Here is a 23,855-nt window from a genome sequence, read left to right as displayed (position 1 = left end):
AGACATGGCGACCTGCAACGACCCCATAGAAACATAGTTACCAGTAACTTCTAGGCAAAGGATAGATGGGGCCCTTAAACAGAGAGGCTACCTTCTCAGACACCGCTCAAACACGCAGGGGGAGGACCCTGAGGAAAATGGGACCATTGAGGTGATGGATGAGGGGTAGCCTTAATATTCATCCCAATGTAGGATTGGATTTATCTCATACCTTGACGTCCAATAGATGAGGATGATGGTGTGTTTATATATGTACTGCCTTGATATCAGGGACAATATTGTAGTAGGGGCCTTGAGCTTGTATTGACTGATTGGTGACTGGTGAACCACTAACAAAATGGATAATAGGTTGGTACGGACTGCCGGTATGAGAGCGTGGTGTATTGCGCAGTCTATTTCTTTGCACACAGTCACTCACCAGCATCTCGGGATCGCACTAGCTGCGTGTGTGCTAGTACGCTTAGCGCTTAGGAAAGGTAAGAGGGGTCAAATTCTACATGATACTTAGAACACAACACAATCTGCGATGTACTACGGGTGAGAGATGGGTTGACCGCACTCTTCATGGCAGCGGGAAGTGATGTATAATGGGAGTAGTGGAATTTAAGGACCAGTTGAATGAAGACCCAGGCCAATGCAAAGAGGACAGTGATTATGTACAGTGTTTCCCATATTGATGCAGAGAGTTTTCATTAGTGATGTAGAGAGTATATAATAAATTACATTTACTGTAATATTCTGTTTCTCTCCACAGAACCATGTAAACCCAGCTATGGACTTCACCCAGACACCCCCGGGAATGCTTGCGCTCGATAACATGCTGTATTTTGCCAAGAACCACCAGGATTCCTATATAAGAGTAAGTTTGTGACGCATTGTTACATTTTCTGTCGTAAAGAATGATGCTCATTTGAAAAGAGGTGTCGCCCTCTGATTAGGGCTGTGTCCCATTTTGTGCTGAGATAGGAATGGGATGATAGTTTAAAAATCCCAGTGATAATGTGGTTCAGATTTCTGAATGTTTATTGTAGTCTTTCCTCCATTTCTGCCAGTTTTCGATGCAGGTTGGTTGATTGATTTCATATGCTGTTGGTATTTATAAGATCAGCAGCTGCTCTCGTTTGATTGAATTATCCTTTTCCCAATTGGGTTAATTCCACAAACCAATATTTCGGTCCAAGCTCAGCCTGAACATTTTCGCCTGTAGGGCTTCTTTTTTCCCCAGAAGGGAGTCTCCATCCTACCCCCCTATCCGCCCCCACCAAACTAGGGACTCTCTTCATAGTCAAGAGAAAGAAGAATAACTAACCGAGTACGTCTTCACCAATAACATGTTAAAATGTGAGAAAGACAGAAGAGAAATTTCGTCTTTAGCTCTAAACTGCAGCCTTAGCTGTTTGTCTATCTGCCATGCTTTTGGAATTAAAGAACATGTAATAATATGTGAACGGCCTTTCAGTCAGCCTCATTCGGCGATTGATCTGTTGGATTTTCATTTCCACTTTGCTGCTGCCAGCAGGAGAGCATACAGAGAATAGAAAATGGAAGCCTTCTTCAGAAATTCGCTTTGCTAGCAGTGACAGTCACATTTGGCATCAGCCCACAAGACATAGGATTATAGAGTGCCAGTGATGTTGAGTGACAGCATTTATCCTATTTGTATCTTCCTCATTGATGGGACAAGAAAGGTCCCCTATATGGCTCTGGAGAGCGTGTACCCCTGCCCTGTGTTTCCCATAGCAAGTTTCTAATGGCTTCAGGATTCTATGGCCTCCGCACACACAACAATCATGCATGCGGCCTGAGGCCCACTGTGCCAGTGAAAAAGACTCAGATCTGGCCTTGGTGGCCTGGGGGAGCACATCATATGCACCCTTCCTCCACTCCAGGTGGCTGCAGTCAGCTCAACGGGTGGTGGAGAACCTAGTGTGTTGGCAGAAACAAATTCTAGGTACTGGAAAGTCCATTTTACCTTTCCCCTACCACGAGAGTTGTCTATTGACCTCTCAGATTCGAACTGTCCTGTCCACCTCGGTCCTTTGCACCATCCATGTGGGACACGGGCTGTGCATGTATGAGTACTTTGTGCACGGAGTGTGTGTTCTGTGCATGGCTGTGGCAACCAAGGCAACATCTGCATCCGGCTAGAGAGAGTTGCCGTATTTGTCAGTTCCCTCTCCTAAAAACCCAGCTTCTGCACTGTCTTGGTGCAAGAAACCAGTACCCAGTTGATCCTCTCAAACCCGGGACCCGAATCATGGTGACGACCTGGGTGGGCTCTTTAGCTTGTTTGGATGGTGTACTTGAGCTTTGACCTGTGGAAGATACAGTGGCGTTACTAGGGTTGGTGTCACCCAGTGCGGGTAACTCATGGTGTCCCCCCCTCATATCCCATGAATCCGTGATGGACCTCCTCGAGGAGATGTATTCCTCTGTGTAGCACCCACGGAGGGGGTCCTTCTTCTTCTGAGGCCTTTCCAAGCCCACTCCTCTACACCGGAGTCTAAAGCACTGCAGAGGTGTTACCCATCCTTTCATAACTCTTCCCCTTGCTCCTTGGAGGCCATGCGTTCTACTCAGAGTATTTCCCTGCTTGCTTTCAGTCTTTCCTGCAGTGTTGCCACATTCCTGTCCGCCCCAGCTTGCTATCACTACCCTCCCTGCTTCGCTTCCATCTCTCTCGCTTCCCTTCAACTGCCCTCCAGTCTGCCGTGACACCAACCCTAGTGACGCCACTGCCGCTGTTGTCATAATACAGCCAGAGCTGATGATGTAAAATAGAGGCATTCCAAAGCCTTGTCATAGCACATAAGGTTGAGTTTCGAATTGTGCAGGCACTCAATATTCATGTGTACTTGCACACATCGAACATGCACACATTAATCCCGAACACACACCGGCAGGCATACATTTCACTAAATGCAGCAGATATAAAATCATCCATATGTGCAGGTCAACAAATAAACAGCTGAACAGAGACTAAAAGCTTTTCTTTACAATATGCAGCATGAGTTATAGTGATATGCGTGGAAGGGTACACATGGTAATGTGAACAGGGACAGGGTGATGTACAGCAGAAATGGAAAGGACTAGTACTTACCCTCAGTTGAGCTCTGTTTGATGCACATTGCAATGTGCTTCATGAGAGCATGGACTGCTGTGCATCAAGGATGCCCCCACTGTTGATGTTGAGCATGAGATCAGCGCTGCCCCGGCCACTGCACCACCCCTCTCCCACTGCACTGAGTGGTCTTTACATGAGAGGCTCAAGGCTGCATTCATCATGGAGGCCAATGGCGATATTAATTGAGGAAACAAGCATTGAAAAACTGTTCACAAACGATAACCCATCAGCCCCCGCACCCCCCTAGTAACACCACTGCCCCCCCGACACACCCGGCCGAGCTCGGTGTAAGAATCCTGTAGGCCCTCCGCTCCAGATATGTTGTACATGCCTGTAAGGTTGTAAGACAGGCTTCTTGGCCCAGAATGGTGCACTATCCCTGTCTGAGTGAGGTATGACATGCCTGTAAAGTGTGTAAGAGAAACCCCCTCTCCCGCTTGCGCGCAATGTATGCTACCTGTAAGCCTGTAAGGGAGCCGCCCTGCCCGAGCTCGGTAGGAGATGCTTGTAAAAGAAAACCCCTCCGCCACCTGTGCTCGGTGTAAGATGCCTGTAAAAGAGCCTCCTGTCCGTGCTCGGTAGGGGATGCCTGTAGGCATGTGAGGGAGCCCCCCCTGTCCGAGCTCGGTAGGAGAGGCCTGTAAGGGAGCCCCCCTGTCCGAGCTCGGTAGGAGAGGCCTGTAAGGGAGCCCCCCTGTCCGAGCTCGGTAGGAGAGGCCTGTAGGCATGTGAGGGAGCCCCCTGTCCGAGCTCGGTAGGAGAGGCCTGTAGGCATGTGAGGGAGCCCCCTGTCCGAGCTCGGTAGGAGAGGCCTATAGGCATGTAAGGGGGAGCCCCCTGTCAGAGCTCGGTAGGGGATGCCTGTAAGCCGATGAGAGCCTATAAGATGCCTGCAGGTCCGCGCCACCTACCCGAGGCCGTCATGTCGTCGCGCAGGATGTCCAGGAGGTCCTGCAGCAGCTCCTCCGGCACCACAGGCACCACCCAGACCGGCCACAGCTCCTCGTGCAGCTGGAAGTCCTTGTGTTAGTGTGACACACTCTGGCTTCCAACCTTGAGATGTGAGTGGAGTTACATAAAAGTGCATGGTCTCGATGCATGTTACATGTAGTGCTTAGAAGCGGCACGTTTATGACATTAAGCGCTGTATGAAAACATCTAAGTACTAAACAGCAAAAAGGGTGCAAATGATGATATAACGGAAATACTCGTCGTCCCCCCCCCCCCACTCCCTCCGTGGCAGGTGAGGTCACTCGGCATCAGGAGTAGGAAATAAGCCAGACCCTGTGGCCCATAGAACAGTTGTGGCTCTTGCCCAGCTGGAAGCACAGGCCCCTCGAGCCTGCTGCCAAACCAGTCACTAGTGTTCGAAGGTGAAAAGTTAACATGCCTCCGAAAGCCCCCAGGATCTTACCTGTCATCTTCAATGACAACCCTAGAGAGCGAGGAACAGACAACCGGAGCGGAAGCGATCAGTCTTTTCGCAGTAAATAGTGAAAGTGAAAATGCATGCAATGTAATTCAATGCTCTTGCACAGTGCTTACATTTTAAGCACGTGTAATGATGGGAGTGGCGCGTGGGCCAGCGGCCGGGTAAGGTTCAACAGACAGTAATATTTTTCATTTTGGTGTCACCCCTTGTGATGGTGTCACCCGGTGCGGTCCGTACTCCCCTAGTGACGCCAGTGGGAAGATACCTCTAGGGAAGATTTAAATAATTTAACAAAAGAGGGGGGAGAGAGCAGAGATCATTGTGATCCAGGGGCTCAAATTACCACTCAAATTTGAGTGGAAGGTCCAGCCGTAGTCAGAGCCCTAGACAATGGGAATAACAAAGGAAGACTAGGCTGTTCCTGGAGAATATCACAGTCACTGTGGTGCAGGAGGGGGTGCTCGTTGGAGATCTACCCCAGGGTATCCATTATGTTGGATATAATGGCCTCACACACCCTTGCGGGTGTCATGCTTCATCATAGGCAATGCTCCTCGTTGGGTAGGCGGTGCAATTCCCAACGGGCAACACCTCTAGGAGGGGCTCTTTGGCGGAGATCTTTTATCCAACTGCCTATGGGTGAAGTGAGGGTATTGGGCCAGGACAGTGTAGGATGTTAGTGAGGATAAAATGAGGCAAGAGGTACCGGAAACAACTTAATTCAGGTGGTCTTTTGCCTCAATTAAAGTAAGAATAGTCTGTACTCGCTGGAACTTAGGTTTCCATGTACGAGACAGTACTAGGGTGTGGAATGTGTGCACCACAGTGACCGTGATATTCTCCAGGAACAGCCTAGTCTTCCTTTGTTTCTCCCAAGATTTAAATAATAAAGCATCAAGCAGGTCATGTCTGGGTTCATGAAGCTCCTCCTCTTCAGTTTTAAGACCCGTACCTGTGCCCAGCGGCACCATCGGATGTCGCCACAGAAGCCAACATGGATGTCACTGAGTCAGTATCTCTACTTTTTGAGCTGGTGTCAGGACCTTCACTGCAGTAAGATCAGCAGACCACCTCCAAGGCTGTACGTAGCCGAGAACCCCCACCCCACTGCTAAGTGAAGCTATTTTACACAATCAGGTTGTTGATGCCACTAGAACTTTTGTCAGGGGTGTGGTAGCTACAGTGGTGTCTCCAAAACTGTGACGCTTCTAATAATTCTCCATTTTGCACATGCCACACCTGGATTCGTGTCCCCCTACCATCGCACTATTTTATCCTTGCCTATTGGCGCTTCTTTTTTATACTCCACTTCCATTTCCTGCATATCAAGAATGTCTTCAATCAAACTTATTTGAAATTATCAATTAATATGCAGAATTCAATGGTAAGCGCTCAATTTACCAAATCTTCATGTATACGATTATTTTCTTTTTGTGCCCCTTCTCTAAAGCATTTGGGCACCTCGAGCACTTCTTCAGAGAAACACAATAATTTTCCTGGAATCCAAAAAAAATTACTTAAAATGTTTTCAGATATATGGTACAAACATAATGTTATTTACAACTCCCGCAGCTTTATGCATTTCATTAAAACGCACGTTCAGTTAACACAATAAATAATTCATGGAAAACTGGTATGGATTTTTAAATAAGTGTTCACTTGGCTTAATATTATTATTAATTGAAGAACTTTCACAAACATTAACAGATTTTAAACAAGAAATACACTAGCTCAAGTAAGCTTATAGATAAATCAGAAGAAACAAATTGGAATACAATTATAGAAGACATCAAGGAACAACTGAACTCCTTTACCCAAGGAAGAAATGAGCATACAATAAAGAAGTTTAAGAGAGTACAGACTATAAACTCTGAGAAGTGTACAATTGGGCAGAAGTGTATGCAAAAAGGAGACAAAACAAGAATCCACAGAACAAACGTCAACTTCAGAAGATGAACAAATGGGGAAAAAACAAAATTCTTTCAGCACTAGGACAGCGGATAACTCGAACATCAACAAAGACAACTAGAAACCCGGGAACATCGGTGGATGCATCTTTTTTGCATACAATTCCTGCAGGGCCAGAATGGTAAACTCACCAACAGAAAAAAGGAACAGAGGGGCATATTATCAAGGGGGTTTATCTCTGCTTTTTTGGCTTTAAAAGCCAAGAAAGCGGAGATAAAATTATCTCCCTATTACCTAGCTGTCGCTAACACCAGTTAGCGACAGCTAGTAGGAGATAGCGACCATCTTGGGCCCCACTTTGCATGTCAGTGATATTTATCACTAATGACATGCAAAGTGGGTGTGCCAAGATGTTAGCGACTGGAAACATTCGCTAACATCGCTATCTCCTATTACCAACTTTTGGGGATATTCGCGCTGAGCGCGAATATCTCCAGAAGCTAACACCTGCCCCTGAGCAGTTATCCAATGGTAGGTGGATAACATGGCTAAGAGCATTAGCTCGGTAATGCATGAATATTGCGGACTTTTCAGCGATATTCATGCATTTCGGACGATTTTCATCGCTTAGGAGATAAACCTTGATAATAGCATGGTTCCTAAGCGATAAAAATCGCCGCAGCTCGGCAATAAAAATATCGCCGCTAAACCAACATAGCGATAATTATCGCTAGTTGTTGGTAGTATGCCCCAGAGTGTTCCTTGGTGAGTAACCTCTCTTACAGACCACCCACGCAAACGAACATTTTTTAGAAAGATATTTCCTATGTGCCGACTAATGCTGAAGTTGAATTGGAAGTGGATGTAGCAGTCTAGAATTTCATGAAGAATTCCATGAGGACCTTAAGACTGAAACACTGTTCTGGAAAAGCATTTGTGCACTCTATCCACCTCCGTCTAACATGTCTGCCTTGAGTGGGTGGCTCAGAACTGTCCCCGGCACTGACATACTGAGATATTTCCGGAAATAAGAGGTGCTGCAAGTAAAGGGCTCGGGAAAGAGACTTGTGTATGGGGCAGAGGTTAGCCGAGTCAAAAGTTGAGGGGATTTGAAAGTGAGTATAGCAGAAGTTTTTTTTGTTCACCTCGGTCTTCAATGTGCTGACCTGTCCTAAATAGCTGTGCAGCATCATCATATTTCCATTTTTTTAGAATTGTAATGTCTTTGTGATAAAAACCCTATTGGCTATTGATTATTCCCCACGCTTACTCATCCTCACCCAGCTTGCACATACTTTTAGAAAGTTTTACTTTGGTCTATACGTAGGTGGCATGGGAAGATACCCCTTTCTCCTTAGCTCTCTTGAAAGTAATAGGAATCAATATCTTTGTGCCCAAACCTATCTTTGTAGGTAATCTAAGCTGGTTGGAAGATGAGGCAATCTACGCTTATAGGAAAGTTTGTTCACACTGCCAACAGAGCAAAGATAGATTTCTTTATTTACAACCTCATAAAGGCTTCCAAAACCATAACCTTATATTTCTAACAAATATTCCTAGATTATATAAACTAGTTTAAATTCCCTGTCTCCTAAAACCCATATGCATATAATTTCCTGTCTCCTAAACCTAGACGCTGCCACCAGTTAAACCTACTTGTAAATAGTCAACTGTAATGTCCTCCTAGGATGGCACAGTGACCAGTGTCAAGGAGTCCTGTAAGATTGTGTGAAGTTCCAGGATAGACAATGTCACAGTGTAGTCATAATGTATTCTCTGTTAGCCGGAGTGTCAGACCTGTCGTATCCTGTGCACAGTGCATGGGTGTAGTGTTAAGATAGGCAATTCCCGTCTTCATATCCGTGTTGAGATTTGTTGTGTCAAAATGAGCAATGCCAAGGAAGGAAGAGTAGTGCGTGCCCCTTTAAAAAGGAATTTGTCAGTTATCCAAGCCCCAAGGACAACAGTTCTTTAGTTATGCATCGTTATGTGAGGGTCTTTGTACTGTAGGTACCTCTGCCTGTGCAGTTCACCCAATGCCATATCTTAACGCCAAGGAGTTATGCACACAGATGATTTTTCTTCAGTCAATAAGGCATAAGGAGTTCTTGTGTCCTCTGATTCCCAGAACTCTTCCATGTTACCTCCTCTACCTTTTGGCCTCCGCGGAGGACCTCGGCCAAGGGTTTTGCCTAAACCCTGATATGTCCTGTTAAATTCTATGGAGACGCGTACACTGGTTATTTGCTGCCTGCAGAGTGAAAATTCAAGCAAGGCCAGCCTAATTTTTAGATCACTGAAGAATTATATTTATCCGAAAGTGCTTCTTCATCAATTGGTGAGTTTGTGTGTGGATGAATGCGACAATGATTCAAAGAGTTTATAAATACATGGTTGAGTGGGTCTGTGTTTGGAAGAATAGGTGACTTAATGGATCCATCACACAAAGCAAATAAATCAATGCACTTTCATTAAAAAATCAAGACCTATTGGCGTTGACAATGTTTGTTTTGGATTTTTATGAAAAAAAACTAACAATAGTAAATTCTGAGAAGTTTTATAGACCATCACTGTAGAGAGGTATTCCACTAACAGTAGATGGGGTAGAGTCGCAAAATGCATCAATTTCCTATTAAAAACTCGCCAAACAAAAGTCAGCAACAAACAAACCAGCATTTGATCAGTTGCTAACCTACGGTGTCTCTCCATTGGCTCCATCGCAGACTCCCAAACCTTTTGAAAATGCATGGCCATCACTAGGCGTTGAGGAAAAAGACCATCACCCCCACTTTAGGGAGTGTGTGCATCCTCACATCTGTGCCCAAACACATCTGCGGCTGCTGGCCTGGTGCTGTCTCCTCATGGGTTAGCAATTCACCTACACAGACTCACACTTTGATGGCTGGACTGCAAATTATGAGTATAAGGTAAGTTTAAAGAGAGAACCGAGAAGTGTCACAGTAGGCAGAGGCTCAATTCTGTGTGTGCCGCTTACACATATGCCTGTAAAAGCCCTCTACTAACAGGAGTGAGATGCCTATGCCTTTAGCCACGCCAACTAGTGGAGGTGGGGGTTAGGAGCAGGTGCTGCAGTTGGTTACAGCTGTTTCTATGTGGCACCATCACTAACTCCTCCCTCTCTTGGTTTGTGGGTAGACAAGTTCCTTCTCGGCGTGGTATATGGACTGGACGGGTTCTGAGGGTACGAGGGGAGAGTGTTACAGAAAACAAATTACGTGCAGAAAAAGAAAGTGTGGGTGTGCAGAACATGTACTTCAACCATGGCACCATGTACCTAATTTCAATCACTCAATCAAAGATTTGTAAAGCGCAAATCACCCCGAGGAGTATCCAGGCGCTAGCGTGATGTGAGTGTATTCGAACAGGCAGGTCTTGAGTCAGCTCCTGATGAACTCGGGGAGGAGAGGGGGGCCCGAATTCCTTTGATAGAGTGTGAGCAATGCAGCCAACAGGAGTGCCATTTCAGCGAGGTCTTCTAGGCGGCAGATCTAGAGAAGTAGGTGTGCAACCCCCTTGAATATACCTCTCAAGGTGGGCACAATCTAAACGTTATTATTTTCTGTTGCTGTTCTTAGGAGAACTTCGGTAATAAATATGTTTCTACCTTTTCCCCTGATTGGTCTGACAGTGTAAAGATCTACACTGGGCTGTCTTAAGGTGTTTTGTCGCCTAGGCGAGGTAGCTTTTTTTGTTTTTTGTTTCAGTGCTCCTTGCCAATTCTTTTCTATCCTCTTATGTTGTGTAGATAAAAGATAACATATTTTGTATGCGCATATATATATATTAACAGCGAAAGCATTTTGACCTGCCCTGAGTGAAAATAATAAATGATGTTGCTATGGTGAACCAGGAGACCGTTCAGTTTTTGATGTACTTCATAAAATAATAATCAATATAGCTAGTAAACTTGTCGCACATTTTCGTAAGCTGAATTATATACGAGTGAGGAGTCTGGTTGCAGTGCACATTCTGTGTACTAAATCAGCCCTCGTTTCGAAAAAGAAATCACAAAGAGATACTGTGATTTGCTTAAAATGATTGTTAGGTAAAGTAGATGGGAGGTTGCATTTCTGCCTAAGTTTTCCAGGTGTATGGTCTGCAGTTCAGCCACTGGCCGTCTCTTCCTGAATCCTGTCATTACCGGTACATGCCTTCCTACTGATTGGCGCCGGAGTGAAGACAGCTTGTACTGCCAGCTTTCCAAGATTGGCACCAGAGATTCCCTTTCCCAATGTCCCATCCATCTTTACATCGGTGGAAAGAGAATATGCATTTGCAAAACTTTTGTTTAATCTGTACGGTGGGGTTTGGGCTTAATTTCAAAGGTACAACTTTGTGATTAAGTGGCAATCTTCAAGAGCCGTATGTAATCTGAGTTTGCAATCCTTTGTACGTCTATACTTTTTGTTTTGTTATGTGATTGTAAAACGCACTATCACCCGCCAGAAAATCCTGGCACCGAGCATGTATGTGCACCTCACCCTGCCCATAGTCGGATGGCTAATTGGAAAGCCACGTCTTCAGCTTCGTGTGGAATTCAAAAAGAGAGGAGAAGGCTCTGATGTGGGGCGCACTTTAGGAGCAATATAAGAGCATGCCCATCCTCCTGGTCTGGTTCTGTGTATGCGTGGGATGTGTGCGAGTAGGAGTCCTGCAGAGTGGAGGTGTCTGGGTGGTTGGTCTAAGAAGATGCGACTGTTCAGGTAGATGGGGCCTACATTGGGACATGCCTTGAATATGTGTGTGTGTGGTGTGCAATCTGCCCCTAGTATGGCTGGGGGTGAGTGCTTGCAATGTTCAACGCTCTGTCCATCATCCACTTTGGTTTTGCTTTGTTCGCCCTAAGTTGGCAGGGTATGCCCAGACGTGGGTCCCTTTCTCACTTTGCCACTGGATTCAAGCTTGACTGGCTGATGGCGGCTAATTAGCCAGAAACCGGTCCCAGGATGCTTGTTTCTGGTCCAGGAAAGACATGGCTTAGCAGTTCGGGCTGGACTTTTCCCATGAGGCACAGGGTTAGACTGATTTGCATATGGCCATGTCTGAAGTGTGGTGGCGGAGTGAGCTAAAGAATGATGATGGATTAAACCCAGTCCAGTTGACTGGGGGTAAGTGCTTGCAATGTTCAACACTCTGTCCATCATCCTCTTTGGTTTTGCCTTGTATGGCATTGCAGCACGTTTCGGTAGTCCGGGGTACCTTTGTTCTCTGCCTCTATATAAAATGTGTGCATATTTTCTAAATTCTGGTTGGTCTTGCATTTGCTAAATCAAAGGATCTTATTGGGAATCTGGTCCATCAAAGTTTTAAAGCAGCAGAATCCAGTTATCAAATACAGAAAGGCCGATTGGGCCGTAAACGATAGGCTGGTATGACAGGTCAGTCTTTTTGGACTGTTTCTGAGCTTGTTTGTGGGTCTATTTTATGGTCTGCTGGGCCAATTGTTACTGACGATTTCCGTCTGCAGCAAGCTCAAATCCATACCATCTTTCAAACCTTGGAAAATACTTCTGCACATGTCTTTCAGTGGTGGCTCCTCCGCTAAGGCCCCACTGCCTTCAAGCTGGCAAAGAAAGGAAAAAATAAAAAGATAATAATTAATGTTATTATCATTTTATTATGTCCGCCTGCTGTGGCAGCTCGCGTGAGGGGGTGAGCGGGGCTGAAGAGCAGTGAAGGCGGGTACAGCCCTCCTAAGTGCGCAATGACTGTTTGGTTGGTCCTCTCGGGCTGCCCAAAACTATCATGCGCACTTCCCGGTTCTCCATGCAGGCTGCATTACAGCCTGCATGGAAAATATGCCAACCCCTATAGCTCCTGGCTGAGCGCCATGATATACCAACCCCTACAGCTCCTGGCTGAGCGCCATGATATGCCAACCCCTACAGCTCCTGGCTGAGCGCCATGTCATGGCGCTCAAACCAATCACAAGGCTGCATTTCAGCATTGTGATTGGCTTAGGGGTGGGAGCCTGGCTGCCTGCTTCCTGTTCCGACCTTGAGTCGAACACAGGAGAGCAGGAGCAGAGATGTGGAACCCAGCGGCGGCAGCAAGGTAAATGCTGTTATTTTTTTTTTACAGCAACCCGCAAGCCCTCCCCCCCCCCTCCCCCCCCCCGCACTTTCCCTTCCACCCACAAGCCGTGCCGGGCACCCCTGATGTCTTTACAAGTTAAAAAGTGTCTCAATTTGGAAGTATGGACCACTTTTTTTAGCTTTCTTTCACTGATAGGGACCACTTTTATTTTTGTGCGTGGGTGTATTTTCTGTCCCTGTCCGACCCCGCCAGTAATGGCTGTCATGGTTTGCACTGAAGTTATCGATGTATTTTTTTTACATTATTAATGTTTGTCTTTCTCATTAAATGATGTCATGGGGACAAACAGATTTGGCTATCTGGCAATAAACTAAGTGTACATATAATATATCAGCCTACTTAACATTTGGGTTGTGGACAGCCTGGTCTAGACGTGAGATAACAAGATGAATAACAAAATGCTCCGAGAGTAGTCAGAATTTTAATGTAGGAAACAGGAGGCAGCACACACTGGAGAAACATTCAGTCAGACCCAGTGCAGAGCAGTGAGAGCAGGTCAGTCATGCGCTAGCAAGTCGTTCCCGTGTCCAGGGACACCATTGCTCCCGAAATCTTTATAAGAAGAATTACCAGAATAATTCCCAAAGGTTTCTCCAATTTTAAATGAATAATATTGACGTAGGTGTTGACCCCCTTCAGGTTGATAGTAGGCGATATAAATAACCACATAGTGGAGCCACACTGTTATGGGACAATAGAAAGGCTGTCAATCTTCTAAATCTACTCCATAGCCTTCTGCTCTGGTAATATTTACATAAAACCTCCTCTACCTATGTCACCGGGGAAACCTACCCAAACATGGGTAGTGTATGATGTTTCAGTTTCAAGTGCTTATTTGAAGAATTTGTTTATGAACAATAATTCTTACATTGACAATTTGTTTGAAACCACAAGTTAAGTCACTATAATTATGGTCTAGAAATGAAACGGGGTTATTAACCTCTTAAGTGCTGCGTCGGGGCGTTGGCCGACGGCAGCACTACCTCCCCAGTGCTGCGCACGACCATTGGACGTCCATTCAGCACTAGTTCCAATGGACAGCGCAGCACTGGGGAGGGATATTTGCGCCGCATCTAAGGTGTTAAGCACAACACAGACTTCTGTGTGTTTTAGCTACTGTGTAGACAGCTAGGTAGTGTGACAGAATCATGCAGTTCTGCAGCCGCAGCATTGCGGCTGCATAATTTCTAAAATGTCAACAAAAAAAGCTTTCTAGCTCAAATGGATCACAAGTTACTTTAAAAATGTTATAACAAACAGGGTTATACCCAATGCAGTCAATAGGGACCTGGGTAGTAAATGGAAAGAAGGGAAGGGGTCCCGAGACTAAGAAGAAATTACAAATTTAAGGCATTTATATTAAGCATGAGCGAATTTTGCGGATCTCGCGTTCGTGAATTTTGCGGATTTGCGGATTCGCAATCCGCAAAATCCGCGAATTCCCGCGAATTTGCGGATTTTTTTTTTTTTGTGTTCGCCCGTGTTTCTGCCAGTTCGCGAGGGTTTTGTACACTTTCGCAAATTGCGAACTTACCTGTCGGGTCGCAAGTTTCGCGAACTTGTTGTTTCTACGTGTCCAGCCTGTTTGGGACACTCTTCTTCATCACTGCCACTCTCTGTCACCACTGCCACTCTCTGACTACTCATGCCACCCTCTGGCCCACCCATGCCACCCTCTGTTTCATCACCACACCCTCTGGTTGTCCAGTGTACATTATTTTCGGCAAAGCAAAGCACACCTTCCCTGCCTCAAGTGACCTGAATTAATTTGGGGCTGATTAATGTGTCACAGAATATTTTTTTAGCTGGCACCTGCTTCCTTAGTGCGCCCTGATTAGTGATCTTTTGCACTTGCTAAGTGCTTTCATTGTTGCAAAATTAGTTACAACACCTGCCCTGCCCCAACTGACAATAATGAATTAGGGGCTGATTAATGGATTTTAACTTCCAGCCTGGCTCCTGCTTGTCTCCCTTAGCTGTAATTCAGGACCTTTGTGGCATATGTGTAACTATTCTGAGGTTCAGAGCAGGGTCACATAATAGTTTCAACTGGCAACTGAACTCTGGAGGGGCCCCTCAGGAAGCACTACAGGAAATGGCTACTAATGATGAGCCTGAACTTTTGAACCTGGTAAGTAGTTACTTTCAGTTTTGCTAAAATCGTATTTCTGCAATTTTGCACTTATTCGCGGGGCGCGAACTCACGCGAACTCACGCGAACAGTGCGAGCAGTGCGAGCAAAATCCGCTGCTCGCGGATTTGCGGATTTTGCGGGAGATTCGCGAATCTCGCGGATTGCGGATTTCCCGAAAATCCGCAAAATCCGCGAGCGGAACGGATTTTCCGCCCATGCCTAATTTATATACATGAATTCAAAAAACAACGTTTTGTATTGCAAAAAAGATTTTACTTCAAGATTGCATACATCCTAATTCATAGGTACAGTGTTCATTATGCATTTGCTTTATATACTGTGTACGTGCCCACATTCACAACGGGGAGGGGGTGACGTGAGGGAAAGTGTAGGGGGTAGGATATGGTTAAGCTGATTCATTCAGTGACAAGTCTTTTTCTATCTATTAAGACAGTGTACATGTGGTCCCTTAGCATCAGGGCCACATTTGTAGGCTCCACGAGAGTCCAAAATTATAAATCTCAAAAAAGGCCTAACTCCGTTATAGCTGTCAATGACTGAATGGGGACCGGAGCTTGTCTTTGGTTACGTAATGGTCTACGTTTCGACCCAAATTTGTAGGAGTCTTTTCCTTACGGAAGTGTCTTCGTCAGGACAAGCACTGTTGTGGGTGGGCAAGCTCCTTTCGCAGGGCGCGATAGGAGTAGACTCAAAAGATGAATAATCTTAGTTCAAGTTGAAGGTTGGTAACTCTGTCAGCCTAAATAGGGTGATGTATCGGTCGGGGATTAGGTGTCCCTCAATGGTGGATCAAGGTTTCCAACCACTGTCGACAAAATTCTTATGAATAGATTTAGATGGATTCTGTGTGCATTGTGCGATGATTGCTATTCAGGCGTATTCATTAAAAATCAGGCACCTATAATTATCCAGGATAACCAGTAATGGCAGCAGCTGATTATCTAAGTATCACTAAACTCGTAGGTCTCACCACTCCATAGCAGAACAAATTGGGAAATGTACTTATTGAGGCAAGCGGCATGAAATCTGCCCGGATAGAGGAATCATTATATAGTCCTCACCACTTGCCACGGGCGGGTGCCATCTCACCTCAACCGCCGAGTGATCGGAGATAGGTGAGGCAAGTATTCTCCAAACGCGTTCCTCTGTATCCTTTTTCTCGTGTATAATTTACGACTTCTGCATTCCTCGCCACTTGAAAAGGGTGTCTCCTCAAGCTGCCGCGCTCCGACACGGAGTCCACGCAGTGTCTAAAAACATGGGGTCCGAGCCCCTGTACTTACACTCCAAATATTTTGATGTGCAGGTAACTTCAAACAAACTTTAGAAGTTGCCCAACACCCCCATTCAATCCCAGGCAGCCTGGCTCCAGACACTACAGGGAGGTGGGGACAGCATTGGGAGAGGACAGGCACAGCCCTATTCAGGTGCCAGTGACAACTCCTCCCACCACTGTAGCTCAGGAATACCCATCAGCCTGGTGATGTGCCATCAGGATATGCGGGGCACACCTCCGCTCCCTTTGGGTGACTGTCTAGAGTGAATGCACATAGAAATGCCCACTTTTGAAAAGTGGCATTTCAAAAATAGTAATGAAAAATCCACCTGCGCCAAAATGCAGCATTCATAACCACTATTCCAAACACGCCAAACATGGCAACACTACTCCGTCCACATCAGAAATTACACCTGAAAAACATATCAGGGTATTCCCAATGCAAACCAATGAGAGGAGCAAGTTTTACAGCAGTGAGAAACCAAATAGGCTGTTTGTCACTACCTGGACATACCATACAACAAAGGCACATGTCCTACCTTTTACCCACACAGCACCCTGCCCATAGGGCTACCTAGGGCCTACCTCAGGGGTGACCTACATGTAGTAAAAGGGGAGTACCAGACTTGGCAAGTAACTTTAAATGCCAAATCACTGTGGCAGTAAACTGCACATGCAGGCCATGCACTGGCAGAAGCATGAGACCGGTTTGAAAGGTTACTTCTGTGGTGGCGCAGGAAGCACTGCAGGCCCACTAGTAGCATTTAATTTACAGGCCCTGGGTAAATGGGATACCACTGTACAAGGTTCTTGCAGGTAAATTAAATATGAGAGTAATCAAGTGTGAGAAAATGGACACTTGTTACAATTCTAAACCATTGGATAGAATTATTATGGTATCCTCAAAAACTCAATGTGTGTTGGTAATGCGGTATATATCTTTCATCCGCCCCTACATTGTAGTTCTGGCAGTTATCATAGGATACCATAGAGTGTGCTGGGTGCCTGCCTCATCCAGAGGCTCCTCTGGTCTCGATTGCAGTGTCCAGAGATGAAAAATATGCCTCCATTAGGATAGGGTGTGTGCAAAAGAAAAAAGAAGAATAAAATTAGATCTACACCTAAAAACTTTAATGAGAGGTGAAGATCTAGTAATAAAAATAAATCGGTACTTGTACTAGATCGAGTTACTAGATCTAGAAGTGTAACTTTCCAAAAAGTGTCGACATGTTTCAGCCCCCTCTGGCTCAACGGAGTCTATTTTTATGTATCTTCGGTAGGGAGTAGAAATAGGGGATCTTGGGTTCTTTTGCAAGTAGATAGTCTGCTTCTTTTTCTGTGATCCACCCATTCGTTTCTGCCTCATGGATCATCATGGAAATGGTGTTCTTGAGTCTTTCAGTGGGATCTTCAGTGATCTGCCTGTAAAATTTGGTATCTGAAAGAAGGGAGAGGCATTGTGAGTTGTAACCTTCTTTGCTAAGGATGACAATTCCTCCCCCCTTATCAGCGGGTTTGATAACTATGTCCTCCTTGGACTCCAGAGTTTTGAGTGCTTGGCGTTCTTTTTTGCTAAGATTCTGGAAAGGAAGCTTCTTATTTTCTGTCATTGCATCAACGCCTTTTAGTAGTGCTTGTTCAAAAGTATGGATCTCCGGTGGAATACTTCCTGCTGGTGGATTGAAGGTAGATTTTCTTTTTAAATTGGTGTCTCCTTCTGGTGGTAAAGTGGGTTTGTCCGAAAAAAATGCTTTGAGTTTCAGGATGCGGCAAAATTCTGCCAATTCACACTTAAGTCTGAAGCTATCCATTGGTGGTGTAGGGACGAATCCTAACCCTTTATTCAGGACTTTCTTCTGATCTTCCGTCAATTCGATATTGGCAAGATTGACTATTAATGAGTGTTGTTCTTGCTCGTGCTCGGTTGGGCAGATGCCATGCTCCTTGTCTGCACGTTTCTTTGTTGGTCCTGCCAGGCTAAGGTTTTCTTTTTCCCTCTGGGTTGGTTTCGGCCCCTGCCTAAAAAAGGCGGTTGTTGTTGCTGTTGGATTTGTTGTCCTAGTTGTTGTTCATTTCCTAATTGTGGCATTTGTTGCATACCATAGTTGTAAGGTGTCATCCATCCGCCATATTGTGGAACGTATGGTTGGAAGTGAGGCATGTTCATGTTTGGGTAATACGGTCTTTGCCATCTGTTGCCCCTCCTGGGTCTTTGGTATCTATTGTTATTCCCACCTCTTCTGGGGGTGTAGTCTTCGGAGCTGCTGACTGAGGTATTGGAAGAAGTTCTCCCCAAGGATTCAGTATCTGACCCCGGATCGTTGGTATTGTAGTCTTCTCGGGTGTAGGGATGCATCTTTTCTTGACTGAATTTTTTAAGATCTTTCCCAAGTTTCTGTAGCTTACTTTGCATAATGAATTCTTTAGTTTCTTCCATTTCCTTAGTCAATTCTTCCAATTTCTTTTTATGAGTTAGTGGGTTGATACCCTTTTTAAGTTCATTTTCTAAGGCTTGGATTTCCAGTAGTAATGCTTCAGACAGTCTCTTCGCTGTTTTAATAATAAGTACCAGATAGTCCAAGGTACACTTCCATGAAATGGAAGACCAGTCTTTGCGAAATGCCAGGTCATGTAAAAAAATTCTTGGGGCATTGTTGACCCAAAAGCCCCTCGGGGCTGTTTTGTGTCGGAGGTATTCGGTCATAATGATACCATGAATGGCTGTACGTATTTGTTCTCTTTTCTTTTCAGAGAGCGAGTCCCAATTGTCTGTGCCAGTGCTTCAGTAAGGTCCGAGTTTTGAAGAAGTGGCTGTGCTGCTAGTATTTCGTCGATATCGCTTTCACCAAAACTTAATCCAACATTGCCTTCCATGGCTTCACTCCACAAGTTCCAGGTATATACAATGTATGTATCTTTGTTCGAGAGAACTCCCGCAGCTGTCCGCTGCTTAGTATATCAAAAATCAAAAGGGTAGGGAGGAGGAATGAATGTCCATTTATTTCCCCGGGTAGGTATGAGAGTAATCAAGTGGGAGAAAATGGACACTTGTTACAATTCTAAACCATTGGATAGAATTACTATGGTATCCTCAAAAACTCAATGTGTGTTGGTAATGCGGTATATATCTTTCATCCGCCCCTACATTGTAGTTCTGGCAGTTATCATAGGATACCATAGAGTGTGCTGGGTGCCTGCCTCATCCAGAGGCTCCTCTGGTCTAGATTGCAGTGTCCAGAGATGAAAAATATGCCCCCATTAGGATAGGGTGCGTGCAAAAGAAAAAAGAAGAATAAAATTAGATCTACACCGAAAAAAAATTAATGAGAGGTGAAGATCTAGTAATAAAAATAAATCGGTACTTGTACTAGATCGAGTTACTAGATCTAGAAGTGTAACTTTCCAAAAAGTGTTGACATGTTTCAGCCCCCTCTGGCTCAACGGAGTCTATAGGGCTTTCGTCAGGACTAACAGACAGACAGACATAGAATGACTACTTACACAATTTGTGTAGTTTGAATGGGTTGATTATTAATAGGGTATTCAATGACCACTCATTCTCTTTAAACCTGAAAAAGAGAAACAGACAGGAATATACTACACAAGGATAAATATCATTGTGTATTAGGGGGCTCCAGAGTTAGCTATAGTCTAATCAACTGGGTATCTGTATTCACAATTCATAACGTGGAAGAGAACTTAGTGAGGCAGAAGAAAAAGAGGAATGGTGAAAACAATCTGAGAAGCGACGTCTGCATTAAACATATGTGTACACTCTATTGAGAGTGTAGTTGTTTGTCACAAAAAACATAGATATATTATGGGTAATAGGTGATGGAAAATTGAGGGCTTTGGAACGTGTTTGAAGGTCTGCATGTGGTAAGACCCCTGAGCCCAAACACTAGCATCACGTAGAGTTTAGTGACAGTTATTCGCTCCTAAAAGTCAATTGCAAGTTACCGTTGGGGGTTAGCAACGAGGTCTGCGTGTACGGAGACCCCTGTGCCACAGGAACTTGTATAGCGCAGAGTGTTAAAGCGGTATAGTTTGGAGCGTCTGTGAAATGTAAAAACTCGTAACATAAGCGGGCTTACTGAAATAATCTTTCTAAGTCTTACCCATTAACGTCAAGTTAAAGACTTCGTCAGGGGACCACAGAGCTAAAAAGAGGGAAGGAGGCATAAGAATATTAGAAAGTATTCTTACCGTTGTTTGGAAGAGTATACATAACTCAGTTTAACCGCCGCCATTACCTGCGTGTATGAGCGATTTCTCCGCTTGTGCTGACTCTGCCCCTGGACCCGGAGCAGACGTCAGGCGCGCGTTTTTGTAGGTTGGATTTGAATGGTGTAACTTTATTGGAAACGGTTTGCACGAAGGTCGTATACTTGAGAGTGTAATTCTATGGATACAGCTTTGAATGGGTACTTTGCAAAAAGGTAATACCATAATTAGCATTAAATCAAAAACGGAAATGTTTAAACCGTAATGATAAGTGGTAAGAGGGGCTAATACAAGCCTCGGTGGAGTGCACTAAGAGTGTCAGGTAGAGAGATAGTCATTCTAATAATTAGGTTTCTCAAGGTATCTTTATGCTCTACAGGGTGTCCTTGTGACATTCAAGATAGAGTGGACGGGATTGACAGTAACTGTATTGAATGTGCGGTGGTTCAGAGACTAATGTACCGCAAACTGATGCCAAGGGACATTATCATTCAGGCCCACAATATGGGTTTTCAAACGGTCCACCCATCTTTGTTCTTTTTCGTAGAGCTTTTTTTCAGCATTTTTGGTCTTTTCTGTGAGCATTTCTATAACAGTCCATCGTATGTCCTCACAGGAATGTCCAGCCTCTATGAAATGTGCACAGAGTTTTGTGGTTGTCTTCTTCAGCCTTATATTACTTCTGTGTTCTCCTATTCTTGTTTTAACCTTTCTGCAGGTCATCCCTATATATATAGTTTTTGACAGGGACAGCTTGCCATGTATATGACATGAGAGGAGTTACAATTGGTATGTTGTTTTTGGGTCCATAGGAGAGTCTCTGAGAGTTGTAGCTGTTTTGAAGTAGTGGTGTATTTACAGGCTGTACAATTACCACAAGGGTAATGTCCACTTACAGGTGACATTGTAATGTCTCTGGTTATCTCTTGTGTCTGTATACTTCTGGGACGGGTATGAACCAGAGTGTCTCGCAGATTTTTTGTTCTTCTGTTTGCGAACCAGGGTTTAGGCCAGTCAAATTTCCTGGTATTGAGAATTTTCCAGTTTTTGTTCACCAGTTTTTGGACTTCATATGTCGAGGGACAGAATGTTGTCACACATGTAACCAGGTCTGGTGTGGGGTCTTTAGGGTGAATTTGTAAAAGACATTCCCTGGGTTGGTTATTGGCACATTTCATGCATTTACAAATGGTGGCTGGTGTATAGTCTCTCTGTTTCAGTTTCATGCTGAGTTCTAATGCTTGGGTCTTACAGTCTTCAGTTTTAGTGCAATTTCTTTTGATTCTTAGAAACTGACTATATGGCAAATTATCTCTCAAGGGTTTGGGGTGATAACTTTTGTAAGAAAGTAAGCTATTTTTAGCAGTTGGTTTAGTGTATGTCCTTGTTTTTAATTGATTGTTTTCAGCAAAGATGGTAAGATCCAAGAAGACTATGGTCGAGCTGTTGGCCGTGTATGTAAATTTAAGCCAGGGGTCACGTTCATTAAGCCAATTGATGAACAATTTCAAGTCTTGTTTGATATCCCATATGAGGAGAATGTCATCAATGTATCTCTTCCAGTATAAAATACTGGAAGAGTACGGATTGCATTCATTGAGTACATGTTGATCCTCGAAGTGGCTCACGTACAATCCGGCCACCGAAGGGGAAAAAGCACTGCCCATGGATGTACCATGATTTTGCAGGTATAAAACTCCATTATATTCAAAAAAGTTTTTTTGGAGGGCTAGTTGACAGCACTGTAAGATGAAGTGTCCAGGTGTATGGTAGTTCCAGTCTTCATTAAAAAGAACATCTTCTAGCATCTGGAGGGTGTCATCTTGCGGTAGGCTCGTATAGAGCGACTCCACTCGGTGGTCGGATTCTCCTCATATGTGATATCAAACAAGACTTGAAATTGTTCATCAATTGGCTTAATGAACGTGACCCCTGGCTTAAATTTACATACACGGCCAACAGCTCGACCATAGACTTCTTGGATCTTACCATCTTTGCTGAAAACAATCAATTAAAAACAAGGACATACACTAAACCAACTGCTAAAAATAGCTTACTTTCTTACAAAAGTTATCACCCCAAACCCTTGAGAGATAATTTGCCATATAGTCAGTTTCTAAGAATCAAAAGAAATTGCACTAAAACTGAAGACTATAAGGCCCAAGCATTAGAACTCAGCATGAAAGTATGAATAATAGCAATAGAAAGATCACAATTGTTTCGTCAATGGTCAAAATTATTTTCATCTTCATCATGGCTTGTGGAACTATGCACGTTTCAGCCTAACAGCCTTCATCAGGAAGCCATGGTTACTGAAAACCTATAACAATGTGTGTATTAAAAACGATCAGAGTTAGGGTCCATGAGCACGTCAACCGTTTTAATCAATTACTGTAGTAAGTGAGTCACAAATCGATAGTGTCACCTGATTGTCCCATCATAGGGAATAGATGATCAAATATAACTTCCACTATAACTAATTCCATTTCAATCCCCAAGTTGCAGTAGAGATGCTTCAAAGTAATGAATAGATCCAACCCTAGGTGAGAAAACAGAAAATAATAGAAAAGATTCTTATCCGCATGAAGAAGAAGGGATGAACCTCTAGAGGTGGAGAGTTGCTTATATAGTAACAAGGCTGAAAGAGGGTGGATTAACAAGCAACATAGCCTTCTGTGTGTCGACTTATGGGTTGCAGCTGCAGCTTAGGACTTTAAAGATCAAATTTACCTGGTCATTCGTAGTGTTTCCAGGTTGGGGATAGTCATAAATAGGACGTCTGTACCACACAGGGCTCCATTTTTAGTGGGAGCATACAGATGGCCCATTAAAAGATTTTTTCACTCAGAATATGTTGTGACATATAGCGAGGAACACAATTTAAAGTTTCCCCTTTATATGAATATCATAAAGTACCCACTCTGGTGTGTACTTACCCTAGGATGTGATGGGCAGGGTCTATTTGTGGTGGAGCTCATTGTGTTCTGCTCCTAAATGCTAAAGAATTAAAAGGACAAAAACATATGGTGTATGTATGTGTGTATGTGTGTATACTTGTAAAGAGCACTAACACCTAGAAGGTATCTTGGCGATGTATACCGCTGTGGAACCCTTCGTGGCTTTTCCTGTGAGATGCCCCTTACTGGGCACCTCCAAGGTGAGGCCAGGCATCCTAGCGCTTTCGGGCCATTGTGTAGATTAAGCAAGCTATTGCCCAGAGTTGCAGAGTGGGACCCATGATTAGAGTAGGCACCTAGGCGAGAATTATCAAGTCCGTGGACATTGAGCCCAAGACCCTGCCGCGTTGGGAATTGAACCCTGGTCCCGGGCCAGACCTCTGCCTCAGGGTCTGCCGCTCTAATCGGTGAGCCACAGTACTTGAGGTCCTATAAGTATAACAAGAAAAAACTATTTGTTGGACTCACTTCCTAATGGATAGGAAGCGTGTGAGACTCTTACCTCCTGATCATGGCAGGACTCGTGCTAAGTGTCTCCAACAGCAAGGTTAAAAAAGTGTCGATTCTGAAGCGTATGCCTTGTATCACGATCCTGCGCCATTGTACGGGTATCGTTACACGACCGGTGGGATCTCCCTCTTAATGCTGTTGCTATGCAATCA

General features: G+C 44.5%; 1 protein-coding gene across 2 annotated transcripts in view; it reads left to right on the top strand.

The window, feature by feature from the left end:
• The window catches only part of ELMO1 (engulfment and cell motility 1), a 1,507,126-nt gene that overhangs the window by 664,961 nt on the left and 818,310 nt on the right, over positions 1 to 23,855 (top strand). For both annotated transcript variants that reach the window (XM_086964835.1, XM_086964834.1), the window contains one exon: positions 755 to 859. In XM_086964835.1, the coding sequence (XP_086820961.1) occupies positions 755 to 859 (105 nt within the window). The remainder of the gene's footprint in view (positions 1 to 754; positions 860 to 23,855) is intronic.

The sequence above is a fragment of the Lissotriton vulgaris genome, chromosome 4_1 (assembly GCF_964263255.1).
Source record: "Lissotriton vulgaris chromosome 4_1, aLisVul1.2, whole genome shotgun sequence".
NCBI classification, from domain to species: domain Eukaryota; kingdom Metazoa; phylum Chordata; class Amphibia; order Caudata; family Salamandridae; genus Lissotriton; species Lissotriton vulgaris.
Note: the sequence above shows the minus strand (reverse complement) of the source record. Positions and strands in the feature narration are given on the sequence as shown.